The sequence below is a fragment of the Brachionichthys hirsutus genome, chromosome 19 (assembly GCF_040956055.1).
Source record: "Brachionichthys hirsutus isolate HB-005 chromosome 19, CSIRO-AGI_Bhir_v1, whole genome shotgun sequence".
Lineage (NCBI taxonomy): Eukaryota > Metazoa > Chordata > Actinopteri > Lophiiformes > Brachionichthyidae > Brachionichthys > Brachionichthys hirsutus.
In genome coordinates this window covers 4,848,880-4,859,565 of record NC_090915.1, presented here as the reverse complement: position 1 = coordinate 4,859,565, position 10,686 = coordinate 4,848,880, and the positions used below count along the sequence as shown (strand labels likewise).

At 50.1% G+C, this 10,686-nt stretch overlaps 1 protein-coding gene across 1 annotated transcript; it reads left to right on the top strand.

The window, feature by feature from the left end:
• Nucleotides 1–5,679: 5,679 nt before the first annotated feature.
• abl1 (c-abl oncogene 1, non-receptor tyrosine kinase) lies at nt 5,680–10,679 on the top strand (the record flags this gene model as incomplete). Its single annotated transcript, XM_068753166.1, has 10 exons — nt 5,680–5,902; nt 6,412–6,707; nt 7,091–7,363; nt 7,551–7,635; nt 7,790–7,967; nt 8,105–8,289; nt 8,416–8,568; nt 8,656–8,745; nt 8,844–8,972; nt 9,181–10,679. Coding segments are annotated over exons 1-10 (3,111 nt in total), but the record flags the coding sequence as incomplete, so codon positions are not given.
• Between the last annotated feature and the right edge of the window lie 7 nt (nt 10,680–10,686).

Below are 10,686 nucleotides of genomic sequence, written 5' to 3'. Positions count from 1 at the left end.
TCTCTCAAGGCAACTGAATTCAAGACCCCCCCCCCCCCACGCACGCACACACACACACACACACACACACACACACACACGTCGCTCTTGCAGCCTTTTCGGTGGCATCGCTCGATGTGAATGTGATTTCCTTGCATGCGTTTAGGCTTGTAGTCTGAAACTGGCTGGAACTCAAAAGTCTTTATCGTCAACACCAAATCTCCACCCGTCATTCCCGTGGGTGCCGAACAGGAGGTGTGTGAGTGCCTCCCAGTGTGTGTGTGTGTGTGTGTGTGTGTGTGTGCGCGAGAGCAGATATGTACCTTGCAGGTTGACAGATTCCCCATTAGTAAGTGCTTTCCCTCTCATCGGGCTTTGACTACCCGGAGAGGAATCCACTTTATTAGCAGCCGAGCCGTCGGCTTGTTCGCTCGGTTTTTCTACTATGTGCGTTTCTGTGTCGTCTGTTGCATCAGAGCTGCGCGGAATAACCCTGCCCCATTGGCCATTGAGCGAAAGGAGCGTTGAACACAGGACAAGCCACGGCGGCGGAGCGAAGAATGCGACCTCTTGTGCATTCCTCTCTCACATAGCTGATGTCCCCCCCCCCCCCCTTTCTTCTCTTTGTTTCCCTTTCCTGTTTTGTTTTTCTCCCTTTTCATTGTCTCTTTTTTTTTTTTAAGTTGTAGCTGGAAAACAATAGCAAAACGAGCTTAATTGCTGAAAATCGGGAGCGAACCAATCAGCATACAGCAGAGCGTTAGCGGCTATAGGTGCTAGCTCTGATTGAGCGTTAAATGAAGAGTACACTTGGATACCAACGATTTTCTCCGACTAGATTAGGGGTGCACGGCGTTTTTGGAAGCGTAAACATGTCGGTTTAGGATAAACGGTCATGTTGAGTGGTGACTCATTTTGGTTTTTGTTGTTTTGATTCCCTTCAGCGTCTGCAGCAGCATATGTGAAGAACTCTCGTCTTGCGATTGACCAGAAAGTATTCAAATCATTATTTTTCTAAATCGTATGTTTACCGTAAATTAGATTTTTTTTAAATCTCTGCTAAAGCGTTGCTCAAATGTTTACTTTCTTATTTTAAACTTCAGTAGAGATGATGATTGCAGTTTTTTTTTATTTCATCCTTGTACACAGATATATATATATATATATACACAAGCCCATATATATATACAAGCAACCATTTTAACATTGATTAAACTCATTTAACTCTGATTCACTTTGACTTTTCATGGTTGGTGCATAAAGACACCAATAACAATTTAGAAGCTTTTGGTGCTGATCCAGATCACCATGTGGACGGTGTAAATCCAATTAGGAGGGGAATGAGCTGCTTGGTGGAGGTCTGCGCTCTCTTGAGTGCTTTTCTAGTTTTTTCTGCAGACAAACTGCTACCTAAATGTCAGTTCAACAACCCGGACCTTTTAATGGCCTCCTTGGTCAGAGCGTCTCAGATTATAGGATAAATCCGTGTGTTTGCCGCCCTGAAAGGGCCTTCATACAAGATTGAAATGTTTTGCACAATATCAGATGTTCTGTGATTTGAAAAATGTATTTCATCGCCGTTATGCAGGAATAAATGAAATTGACTTCACTTTTGTTCCCCCCCCCCCCCCCCCTCACTACTCCAGTTCATATAGTACCTGTCCTGTCCTTTTTGTGTTGTGTTGTGCTCCTCTTCATTGCACTAAAAGAGGGGGGGGGGGGGGGGCATGCTATGCTTGCTGCATCTGGATCCACTTACAGCTGCACCGCTGCAGCCTGAGAGCCTTGCAGCCGAAGTCTCTCCTTTGTGTATCTGTTTCTGTTTTTACCCAAATGGGGTCTTTCCTCCAGCAGCGAGGATTCACCCCAAAGACGTCGAAGGTGAATCGTCTGGGGAAACACTTACACCGCTTCTAATGGCGCTGTACATTTAGCAGGATTAGTTTGTTCTTATGATTGCTGGCAAACCTCCCACGCCCCTCCCACGTGTTCTTTGCGGATACCCTTTATTATTTTCTCTCTGCCTCTTGAAATAGTTTGACTCTCCTGGCTTCTAAAACAATGGAATATGGAAACATGCTTTCATTTACGGCGTTCTGGGTCAAATTGAGTCGTTTTTTTTTTTTTCATAGACGACTTCTTCATAACATCTGATTAGCCTTTTGCCTCTGACATTTTTATGGCTGGCTTTCTTTTTTTTTCTTCTCTTGGCTTGCATGCGCTCATTTGAATTGTGTGCATATTTTTGCCGCTACATAGTTCTGTCTGAGGCTACAGAAAAGGTTCTCCCTTACCATCTGGGTTGTGTTGTCCTGTTTTGTGTCATCTCAAATGAAATGGGTTTGCTACAGAGTTGATTAGAAATCGTGTTCTGGTCAGTTCCCCCCCCCCCCGGCCTCCTCCGCTGGTCTGCACGCCGCATAGAGAGGCTGCATTCAGAGGATCCTAACGAATCGCACGCACGCACCGCATACCCGCTTCTTTAGCATCCGATATTTAGGGAACATGATGGCCCGATGTGCGGCCATTGACTCTCAAACTGTTCTAACTCTTGTTCCACTGCTTTTTTGGTCAGTTTACAGTTTTAGCATTGACCATTAGCGTGTGTGTGTGTGTGCACCCTCACACATGAAGAGTTCTCAAATGTCATAGCTCTTAGACTTAATCTAAATATCTTATTTCACCATTGTGATAATCACAAACGTTCATGGCCCGCTGCTTTCACCGCCTCGCCACTTGAAAATGTTCCCGGCAGATGATACAACCTGTCCCCTCGCTGAAGGCTCGAGGATCACAATAAAAAAGCAGGAAGGTGCCTGTGTGTGTGTGTGTGGGAGGGAGGAAAATGGCCGAGAAGCATGCCGTGGGTGTACATACGTCAGCTAAGTGCTAACATGCACGGCTTGGATTATAAAATGCGAGTGATTCTCCTATGAGCTCACTTCCAAACAATGTGCTTCACGTTTCTCCGTCTCCATTTTTTATATCCTCCCGTCTCCACAACACTCGGTGGCTGCGGCAAGTTAACGGGGCTTTTCTCAGCGTTTGAGGAAGCCTGCGTTTCTTCCTAATTGGTGTTTGGGTTGGTGCACGAGAGGAACACGTCGCTATAGCGACGCCCTGCTGCCATCTGCCTGGATGGGAAGGGCACTGAGGTCATGACTTTCGAAGCTGCTCAGACCGAATATTTATATGTTCTGTTCATTTTTTTTGTACCTGCCCTTAATCTTAGCTACATTCACTACCATCACTAAATTGCTAAAGCATCATTCCTTATTTGCATTGCTTTGTTCAACCCTGGCGGGATTATGGGGGGTGTGTTTTAAGTCCTCTCAAAATTCGTTTTTTCTTTTTTTTTACCCATATTGGAAATTTCGATGACCAGATCAGTCAATAAGAAAACATGTTTCATCACTGAAATGTACCGGCACTACGGCGTCATCGAGGCGGCCTCTGACCGGCATCCGACCGCCGCCCACTCGAGTGGGCTTCTTATCACCGGAGGGATGTTTGTCCTCAATATTTGCCAGACATAGCTAGTAGATTACAGATGCTCTTGTGGTTTGGAAGCTTCACTATGATGACGCTCATCAACCCACTTAGCAGTATCCCGCAATGAAGCGGAGCGCTCCATATAAATGATTTGTATCCGGCAATAAAGACAAAAGTCAATAATTATAATAATGAAAGCACAAGTCTAAAAAAATCCAGTCATTCTTGTTGGATTGATCTATTTGAATTCTAAACTGACAGTGTAGGGGGGGGGGGGAGCACAGTGGAGAAAGAGAGCAGCAGAAAGGGGGGGGGGTAAAAAAATATTGGGGGAGGAGCATTTTGAACTCATCTCATGACTTCAACAGAAGGGAACAACTATTTAAGGCGCTGGTCTAACCTGAGCTTCAAAGTTTTAAACAAGGCCTCTGTAGTTTTCTCGTATGCTGGCACGAAATTTGGGTGTTGTTTGTATCTTTGTGTGTGTGTGTGTGTGTGTGTGTGTGTGTGTGCGTGCGCGTGTGGTGGAGTTCTCGCCCTCTCATTGCGTGTTTGCTGCTGGAGGTGGGAGGGCTCAGCTGATGTCATCGAGTGCAGCAGGCTGAGCTTGAAAGAGGCCCTTTGTTGGCAGATGGAGCACGAGTAAGCCCCCCCCCCCCACAGCCCCCCCTTAGCCCCAGATGCACATTCACACCCGGGACAGCAGAGAGGAATGGCACCGTCCTCACTGCCCTCCCGTCCACTCGAGTGACACATCCACAGGTCGACAGAGCTCCCGGACAGAACCGGCATTTTTTTGGGATAGTTGCATCCTACAAGGGTTGGACCTAGTGGAAAAACCTAAAGACAAAAGAAAGGGGGGGGGGGGGGGGGGGAAAGAAAAAAACATGGAGACGCTCAGAAGAGAAAGTCTGAGATAGACTGAACCGGACGGCGAGGAGCGAGGAGACAAAGATTTGCTGCAGCTGGAAGGAGGAGAAAAACAAATCCCGTCTTCTTCTGTGCTTTTATCGGTCGCGTTTTGAATTTGTTTCCTCCCGTCGGGACACATGCTCGAGGAGAAACGCTCGGAGGACGTCTGAACCGACGGCAATACTTTCCCAGCGCGAAGGGCAAGAAAGCAAATGAAAATGTTGGAGATATGCCTGAAATTGGTGGGGTGTAAATCTAAAAAGGGCCTCTCGTCCTCCTCCAGCTGCTACTTGGAAGGTAAGAAGAGTTTGTGATGCTTCTCAGTCATCTCGATCAAAAAGGAGAACTGAATGCACAGATCTGTGACTTCGGAGACATTTCAAAGGATAAAAAAGAAGAATCAGCCGCATGTGAAGTCTCTACAATGCTCTGTGGAAACCGAAGAACGGGGAGGGGGAAGTAGAAAGTAAGCAGGGGGAGGCCAGACACACTGGCTATAGCTGAGGAGGAAAGGAGTGGAAAAAGAGATGGCGAAGAGAAGACGAGGAAATTTGACTCCCGATTGTGTTCCACTTAACACTGACTTACGAAGAGGAGAGAGGGGGGGGGGGGGGGGGGGCGACCTCAGGCTTGGATGTTTTCACTTTCAACCAGACGTGTTCTTTGTCTGTTTGTTCAAAACTTAAGTCCGTTATTGATTTGTCTGTGACAAACTGAATGTAATGGCAATTGAAAGAAATCCAGGGTACGTGGAAATCCCTGCTGGTGATGGATGATGATGATGATGATGATGATGATGATAAGAGACTCAAATGACCTACATTCTCAGGCTTAAAGGCATTCCTGCAGGAAAAGGTGGCCAGTTGCGTGATGCAGAATAGTTTTGCCCCGAGAGCCTCGTGACGTGAAACCTTTCTTGCTCAAAAGCACGTACTGTAGAGGTATTTTTGCTCTCCAGGAAATGCGCGCCTGACTTTTTTGGGAGGAGGGGGATCAAAAAGAATCTGTCGTTGTCCCTTTTTGACCTAAAATAAATTTCAGATCGCTGAGGCTAACCTCGACACAAGAAGGTTTCTTCGACATGGGGTCACGACAGCCTTGCAGCTGTTTCTTTTAGCGTTCCAGCTGTGCTCATCGGGTCAAGCTTTTGTTGACTTCAGTTTCTTGACCATTACTCCAACCGATCCTCTCTCTTTCCTCTATATCTCCGTGGTCAGCCAATTAAGTTCCCCGGCGACTTTCATCCTCCGATTTTGTCGTTTCCATGGAAAGATGTTTTTTTAAAGGTCCCATATTATGGGAATTGCACGCTTTGCTAATTTGAGTCTCCTTTTTTTTTTGCGTGTGTTTTCAGAAGCTCTTCAGAGACCAGACTTTGAGAGTCAGGGTTTGACAGAAGCCGCCCGCTGGAACTCCAAAGAGAACCTTTTGGCAGGACCCAGCGAGAATGACCCCAACCTGTTTGTCGCGCTCTATGATTTCGTGGCCAGCGGCGACAACACGCTCAGCATTACGAAAGGTAAAGGAAAACGGTTACCATCCTTTTAATTACGAATTCAATTTTCACATGTTTTGTGTGAAGACGAATCGATGTTGGCGGTGACGTGAAACGATAAATGCTTCCCCCTCTGTCTTCATTCCCACCTGACTCTCGCTTCCTAACGACGGTTTCGCACGTGCGGACGTTTTTCTTCCCCCTGAAGCGACTGTGAAACAATAGCACGGACGGACGGATGGATTGCGCACAGACAAACAGAGGAAACGCGCACAGGAATAAACTAGAGAACGTCCCGTTGAACAGACTCCGCCCGGGCTCGTTTTATTGTGAGCTGCAAAGCGAGGTCGATCCCTCTGCTGTGGTTTCACTGTGGAATCTGAAGCCTGAGCTAAAAGGAAACGTGCAAATCAGCATCAAATTGGTGGAAGAATAAAGCCCTTTGTTTTATGATCTAGCGGAAGTGCGACGTTAGATGCTGTGGATTCCTGCATGTCTGATTTCTTCACGTTCTCACCTCGCACGTCGACCAGGGGAGAAGCTGCGCGTGCTGGGCTACAACCACAATGGCGAGTGGTGCGAGGCGCAGACCAAAAACGGCCAGGGCTGGGTGCCGTCCAACTACATCACCCCGGTCAACAGCCTGGAGAAGCACAGCTGGTACCACGGGCCCGTGTCGCGCAACGCGGCGGAGTACCTGCTCAGCTCGGGCATCAACGGAAGCTTTCTGGTCCGCGAGAGCGAGAGCAGTCCCGGCCAGAGGTCCATCTCGCTGCGGTACGAGGGGAGAGTCTACCATTACAGGATCAACACTGCATCTGACAGCAAGGTGGGGGCCCGTCACGAGTGGCCATGTGAGGCAAAGGAGCATTCGGTCCTCTTTAGAATTCAAAAGTCTGTTCACTATACTGCAATATTTCCTCCACATACCTTCAGCTCGGTCAAATATAAAGAAATGCACAGTACACGTTGCAGAGGAGATCATTTCTGGGGTTACATAAGACGAAAAAGATTATGTCCGCTGAACCCCGACCAAATATCCTTCCCTCCAGCAGCTTCCCTGACGCGTTAGTCCTGAATGGACGGACGTTTCCTTACAGAGAAAAAGCTTTAAGCGTTGTTTTGTTCCAGATATTCATGCGCCACTTATTCCCAGGGATCTATGTCGGACACTTAGCACGTTTTCCCTCTCCCTGAACGCTTCCGCTCCAGCTGTACGTCTCGTCGGAGAGCCGCTTCAACACGCTGGCGGAGCTGGTGCACCACCATTCCACGGTGGCCGACGGCCTCATCACCACGCTGCACTACCCGGCGCCGAAGCGCAACAAGCCCACCATCTACGGCGTTTCTCCCAACTACGACAAGTGGGAGATGGAGCGCACCGACATCACCATGAAGCACAAGCTGGGCGGCGGCCAGTACGGGGAGGTGTACGAGGGGGTCTGGAAGAAGTACAACCTCACGGTGGCCGTCAAGACGTTAAAGGTAAGACCGGGCGGATGCAAGGGAATGTTGATTGATGTGTGGGAGCCGCGACACGCCGTCGTCCTCGCGTCTGTTCCGATGCGTGTGTGAACTCGCTTTTAATAAATGCTCCCCTCTGGTGTCATTTGAACGCAACTGCAAACGACCGCTGGATTCACTCGCTCTCTCGCCAATAACTCTTGCCCAGGAGGATACGATGGAGGTGGAGGAGTTTCTCAAGGAGGCAGCCGTCATGAAAGAGATCAAACACCCCAACCTGGTGCAGCTGTTAGGTAAGTGCGGAGCCCTCGTTTCGCTAGTGCCGTCCTTAAACTTTGTCTCATCGACAATGATTTAACGCCTGCTCTTGATTCGAGTTTATGCCACGCAGAATTCTTCTGCGTTAAATTAAGTCGCTGTGGGACAACGGGCATTTTGTTTTCGTAGGCGTGTGCACACGGGAACCACCGTTCTACATCATCACCGAGTTCATGACTCACGGCAACCTACTGGACTACCTGAGGGAGTGCAACAGGGAGGAGGTCAACGCAGTGGTGCTGCTCCACATGGCCACGCAGATCTCCTCGGCCATGGAGTACCTGGAGAAGAAAAACTTCATACACAGGTGGTGTTTAACCAACTCGACAAGTTCGGCCTGAAAAGACACAGAAAAGACATTATCTATTGTCTTGATCTTGTGCTGCCGTTTTGACCGGAACTCCTCTCTTGTCATTGCTCACCTCTTTGCTTTGCCTCCTGCAGGGATTTAGCTGCCCGTAACTGTCTCGTTGGGGAGAACCACCTGGTAAAGGTTGCAGACTTCGGCCTGAGCAGATTAATGACGGGCGACACCTACACGGCTCACGCTGGGGCCAAGTTCCCCATCAAGTGGACGGCGCCCGAGAGCCTCGCCTACAACAAGTTCTCTATTAAATCCGATGTCTGGGGTGAGATTGATCTGTTGAACGGTACCGTCTGCTCTGAATCGTTCATTTCTTTCTCGTCAGGTTCTTTATTTATCATGTATTCTACTGTTTGCATCACATGCACCTGTCTACTTCCTGCTACTCCAGCATTTGGGGTGTTACTGTGGGAGATTGCCACCTATGGGATGTCCCCCTACCCCGGCATCGACCTGTCCCAAGTGTATGAGCTCCTGGAAAAAGACTACCGCATGGACCGACCAGAGGGCTGCCCCGAGAAGGTCTACGAGCTCATGACAGCCTGTGAGAGTTAAAAACTCGTCTTTCACCGAAGGTAACTTCTGTTTCATTTATCGCGGGATGGCTTTTTAATTCTTTTTTTCTTCCCAGGTTGGCGGTGGAGCCCTCCAGAACGGCCATCCTTCGCCGAAACGCACCAGGCCTTTGAGACCATGTTCCAGGAGTCCAGCATTTCCGATGGTCAGTGCCAAAATGCACTTTTACTTTGGAGGTGCAAAAAAAAAATGTCTTTGAAAGTCACGTTTGGCTGCTTGTCAAATCCTGATTTGCATTTTTAGAGGTCGAAAAGGAATTGGGCAAGAAAGGGAAGAAGGTGACACTCGGCTCTATTCAACAGGCTCCAGAACTGCCCACCAAAACCAGAACTCTCCGGAAAAACACGGACAACAGGGACGGCGATAGTCCAGGTGAGACGCATTCGCATCCTGTCCTTGATGCTGCTAATTGTGTCTGTCGCCATTTTATTATCCTGTAAGAAATATGTGGATTGTGGCATATAAATTGTTACTCTGATAAAATAAAATCCTCCAAGTTTCCGTTTGAGTTCAGACAGTCTGAGCTTTTCTTCTAGTCAAAGCATTTCACAATTTCTATTCCTTTTGGGCTCCTCCTCAGACCCGGTGGAGCCGGAAGCAGCCGTGTCATCTCCGATGCTCCCCAGGAAAGATCGCCCCCTTCTGGACAGTAACCTGAATGAGGATGACCGTTTGCTCCCTAAAGACAAGGACAAAACACGCGGCAGCAGCTTCCTGAGCCTCATTAAGAAGAAGAAGAAGAACGCACCAGCTCCGCCCAAACGCAGCTCCTCCTTCAGGGAGATGGAAATCCACCCCGACAGGAGAGCTGTGATTCTGGATCCTCGAGAAGTCGATGCCCTCAACAACGGTGCGTCTTTGGGAATTAACGATGTTCCGCACGGCCACGACTCTGCAAAGATCCTGGGTTCGAACAACAACGGGACAGGGGGCATCTCCAATGGGGCGCCGCCGTACCCGGGGCCTTTGTTTCCGAGGAAGAAGGGAGCTCCGGCAGTGCCCGGCCCAGGAGGAAAAACGGCCACGACGCCGCCCGGCGAAGAGGAATCCATGTCGAACTCAAAGCGCTTTCTCTGGTCCTCCTCCGTGCTGGCTGCCCCGGACGGCACCGAATGGAAGTCTGTGACTTTACCGCGAGACCTCGGCCAGCGGCGTTTTGACTCGGGCACCTTCGGGGGCAAGCCAGCTCTGCCACGCAAGAGAACCAGTGAGCAGAAAGGGGAGAACGCCCCACGGATGGGCACCTTAACCCCCCCGCCACGTTTAACCACCTCATCGGACGCTTCCTCCGCCTTCTTAGGCAAAGACGCGGACCCAAGTCCCGGTTCCAGTCCCCAAGCGTCGACACCTAAGGTAGTGCGAAGACCAGGGCTGCCGGGGCTGGAGAACTCTAAGACCAGCGCTCTACACGCCGAGCTGCTCAAGCCCAACGTGTTTCCTGCTCTAGGAGCAGCTGGAGAAGAGTGCCGGGCCCGCAGACAGAAGCACAACAAAGACTCCTCATCCGTCAGGGAAAGGTCAAAGTTACAGAAACCCAAGCCAGCCCCCCCGCCGCCACCCACCAATGCCAAGACGGGCAAAGTTTCACGCAGCCCCACTCAAGAGCCCCCTTCCCCCTCATCCGCCACGGACAGTAAAAGTAAGGGCCTGTCTTCTGTCTCGGAGCCCCATCACGCGACCGTTGCCAGCGACCATGCCCGCGAGGGCGCCAAGAAGCTGCCCCCGAGCTCCACCTCCAAACCTCAACCGTTAAAAACCTCCGCCTCCTCTCCTTCAGTGAGCGCCTCCCTCTCCAGCCAGAGCTCGGGAGGCCTCCCTTCGCCCTCGGCCTCGCCCGGCGATCAGAACTCGCCCGCTGCTTTCATCCCTTTAGTGAACACCCGGCGCTCCCTCCGTAAGACGGCGCCCCGCCAAGCCGCCGAGCGCACCCCCAACTCTGCCGTCACTCGCGAGATGGTGCTGGAAGGCGCGGAACTGCTCCGCGCAGCCATTTGCCGTAACTCCGAGCAGACGGGCAGCCACAGCGCCGTCCTGGAGGCCGGCAAGAACCTGTCCAAGTACTGCGTGAGTTACGTCGACTCGATAC